General features: G+C 32.8%; 1 protein-coding gene across 1 annotated transcript in view; it reads right to left on the reverse strand.

Annotated features, from left to right (window-relative positions):
* Positions 1–1,991, reverse strand: part of LOC110028614 (65-kDa microtubule-associated protein 9-like) — a 16,526-nt gene extending 14,535 nt beyond the window's left edge. The window contains exons 1-3 of the mRNA XM_020730531.1: positions 1,875–1,991; positions 418–501; positions 26–67 (exon numbers count right to left, since the gene is read on the reverse strand). Coding sequence (XP_020586190.1) covers positions 26–67; positions 418–501; positions 1,875–1,991 — 243 coding nt within the window. The remainder of the gene's footprint in view (positions 1–25; positions 68–417; positions 502–1,874) is intronic.
* Between the last annotated feature and the right edge of the window lie 1,834 nt (positions 1,992–3,825).

A 3,825-nucleotide genomic window follows, 5' to 3' on the forward strand; every position in this document is an offset into this window, starting at 1 on the left:
CTTTCTCTAGTTCGAGTAACATTACATCCTTTTCAACATCTGATTCGCCAATATCATTCCATATAGTCTGTAATTGGTTACAGTTAACACTTATAAAAAATGGAAGATTTACATACATGCCACTAAATTCCTATATATTTACCTTGCTAACACCCAAACTTGCATTTTTACATGCATGCCACCTTATCTATGCAAGAAAATGTATTTCACTTTTAAAAGTTAGAATGGCGGTATTTTTTATGTGATACAAAAGATTTGTGTGGCATAAATGTAACAAGTTTCGGTTTTATAAAAGTAAATATATAGGATTTGGATGGTATTTATGTAAATGTTCCAAAAAATAAATAGAGATTGTTCTGCGATTAGAGATGACACATAAATAAAGTAGAAACAAGTCTGCAGCAACTTTGGGCTGACCTGTAACTCATTTAAAAGGGAACTGCAATCCGTATCATCTTGCAGAAGCGGACCATGTTTAGTTTTTTCCATCGTGGGAGTAACCTACATAAAAGTTTTGCTCTGAAGATTAAAAATGCATCCATGAAAACACTGGTCTTCCGGCCAAACCATACGGCTTTGCAAAAGCTCCAGGCCTCCAAAAAAATTAAGCAACAATTTACAAGTTCCTACTCGTAGAAAAAAAAAACTAAATTAAATGTTTAAGAAAATCATGATGTACCGTTCATGTAGCATTTGTTGATCAATTTCTTTGGCTAAACAAGCATAAAAAATTGTGATGTTTTAAGGGACATAATGGAATCCATGAATTTCGACTGAAAACTTGATCTTATATAACAAAACTACTTATTTAAATAACAGCGTCTTGTAAAACAGTAAATCAAACAGAACCAATAGATGCAACAACTACCTAAATCCTCTCAGCTAAAAAAATGTAAGCTTAGCTTAGTTTGGGTTGCTAAATTATTTTAGTTTTATATAGACAGCCGATGACTGATCCAGCCCACAAATTGGGTTGGCTTGCTTATTTTATTTTTATAGACATCTGCCCACCCAGCCCACAAATTGGGTCGGCATGCTTGCTGAAGCTAGACTGTTGTCCATTGCAAGCAATTTTTCACATTTTACTGGCCAGTGAGAGTATCGGCCTGGTTTAACAAGTAGATGAGATTAAATCGGGCCTGCCGAGGGGATTTGCCTTCAGGTTAGAAATATTGAAAGCTTCATTACTTCAGTATAAGATGTTTGAAGAGCTTCTCTTTCTTATTTTTTTGCATTCAAGCTTCGCTACTCTCGATTTATCATCAGAAACACATTTTACATAACAGAATCCAAGTCCATGAGACATTCGTGTTGAAACTTTCAAATTACTCCTCAAATCTAGCTCGTTTTTCAATATAGTTATACGTTGCACATTTTTGTTCATCCAAAAGCTGAAAAGAAACACCCAAACCGCAATTCTACCTCATCATTTTGAAGTAAGTCGTTAAATCTCTTGGGTTTGGAAAATTTCATTGACACTAAGAGCATCCACAATCCAAGCCATCTATATAAAATTTGAATAATCAATGCCTTGCCTGAATTGACTAGTGACCTTAAGAACATTAATGCCGTCGCCATTGCTTATTTATATTCTTGTGCCGAAATAGCCATAAGGAAGCGATTTCATTCTTAAATCAGCAAACAAACTAACTCTCAATCAGATCGCATCCACATTATTCCCTCCCTCCACTTCTCCCATTTCCCCTGAAACTTCATCTTACAAATCCCTAAATCGTGGCTCAAGATCGACTGATCAGCATAACCCAATCAGACTAAGTTTAGAATAACGAACCGATGAAATGCAAGAATCTGATTTACATGTTTTCATTGGAAATGAGCCAAATTAATGCGAATTATCGTAAATGCCACATTACCGAAGGCGATTCCGCCGCTGATGTTCGTCTTTGACGTTGAACAGTTGAAGAAAAAGAAGAAGAATCAGGAGGAGGGGAGGAACGAGAAGAATGGGAGGAGGTGAGAAGAGATCGCATTTGACCACCCGAGCCTATTTTAGCGGGCGCCAAGGGTTTCTATTCCAAGAAATTTAAATTCCTCTAACCTCCTCGCCTTAAATATAAGCATCTATCTCTCTCTCTCTCTCTAATTAGTGTTTGCTTATATATTTTTCATTTTATTTGTGTTTTTTATTTTTCTTTTAGAGCTCTTCTAATTTTAAAATATTAATAACAGAAAAAAAATATATTTTTTGATGCCTCTTAAAACACCAAAACAACTCTTCGTCTAATCCGCCGCAGTTGCACCGCCACCTTTCTTCCGTCTTTATCACTTTCACGTCGCGTCGGCTGCTGCTTGCATCCTCAAGCTTCCGCCGGCCTCTGATAATCGTCGCCCGTCGCTGCTGCCACCCAAAGGTAATAATTTGTGCTGTAGAGCAAGGAAAATATCATATACATCATGAGCGTCAGATCTTAATACTAGAGCACTAGGGAACCCAGCCATATTATAAAACATATAGTTTATTCTTTGAAAAAAATAAAAATATCTAACCAAAAATGTTTTATGTTTTTTTATTTTTAAAAACGTATAAATCATAAAAATAACAAACGCATTTTCTAAAAATAGAAAACAGAAAACTAAAACAAAAGGAGAACATATTAAAAAAAAAAAAAAAGTGATCACAAAATGTCCCTAGGTTCAATTGGGAATTTAACCAAAAATGTTTTATGTTTTTTTATTTTTAAAACGTATAAATCATAACAATAACAAACGCATTTTCTAAAAACAGAAAACAGAAAACTAAAACAAAAGGAAAACATATTAAAAAAAAAAAAAATGATCACAAAATGTCCCTAGGTTCAATTGAGAATTTATATACATACCACACAATTCATATGTATTTACATGTATGATAGTTAAAGTTTGATATTTACATTTATAGCATTTTGATGTCATAAACATAATGTTTTTTTTGCTTTTACTAAGTTAGCAATAATGTCATTTTTTAACTGGAGATAGAGACTTGAGTGGCATGCTTGTAAACATGAATGTTTAGATACTAAGGATTTCTTTGGGGCCGTTGCAACTATTTGAAAATTGTAACTAACCTGTATTTACATGTATGATAGTTAAAGTTTGATATTTACATTTATAACATTTTGATGTCATAAACATAATGTCGTTTTCTTTTCAAAATATTAAATCGCAGTTTTCTAGTAGCCACTATATTTAGTAAGGTGAGACCACAATATCACAATTTTTTGAAAAAAACAGGTTAGTTACAATTAACACAAAAAATTGTGATACAATACAACAATGTCGCCACATTGTTGCCCTCAACTCACCCTAAATATGTAAATATATCAACATTGCGTGTTCATTTTAAATTTTAGGGGAGATTTGGGGGCACTAGTAAGTTATGTACAATTAGAGCTAACGAATTAATTACTCATCTCATATTCTGTTTATTACTGTGGCATAGATATTTACATTTTTCACATAAATTTTCATATTTGCATATATAATATTTAAATCATTAATGTCATGCATAAATTTACGACACCAAAAAAGTATAAAGTAAATATAAAAAATTTGGATTATAACAATATAAATACATGAATAATTAGAGCTTTACCTCTCTATGATTTCTTTTGTACATGGAAGTCAATAGGCAAAATGATAGCGACGGATCGCCTAGTCTTTCTTGACTAGGCATGCTCAAGGCAATGAAATTCTTTATTCCACTTCTATATTGTTATGCTGAAAATTTCCTTTTGTTTTATTAATTAAATTTTGGGTAGAGAATCACTTATTCCAAAAACGACATGTATAAAATTATCCTCGGTTACAATTAATATTATATATATG

The sequence above is a fragment of the Phalaenopsis equestris genome, unplaced genomic scaffold (genome assembly GCF_001263595.1).
Source record: "Phalaenopsis equestris unplaced genomic scaffold, ASM126359v1 Scaffold000517, whole genome shotgun sequence".
Classification (NCBI taxonomy): domain Eukaryota; kingdom Viridiplantae; phylum Streptophyta; class Magnoliopsida; order Asparagales; family Orchidaceae; genus Phalaenopsis; species Phalaenopsis equestris.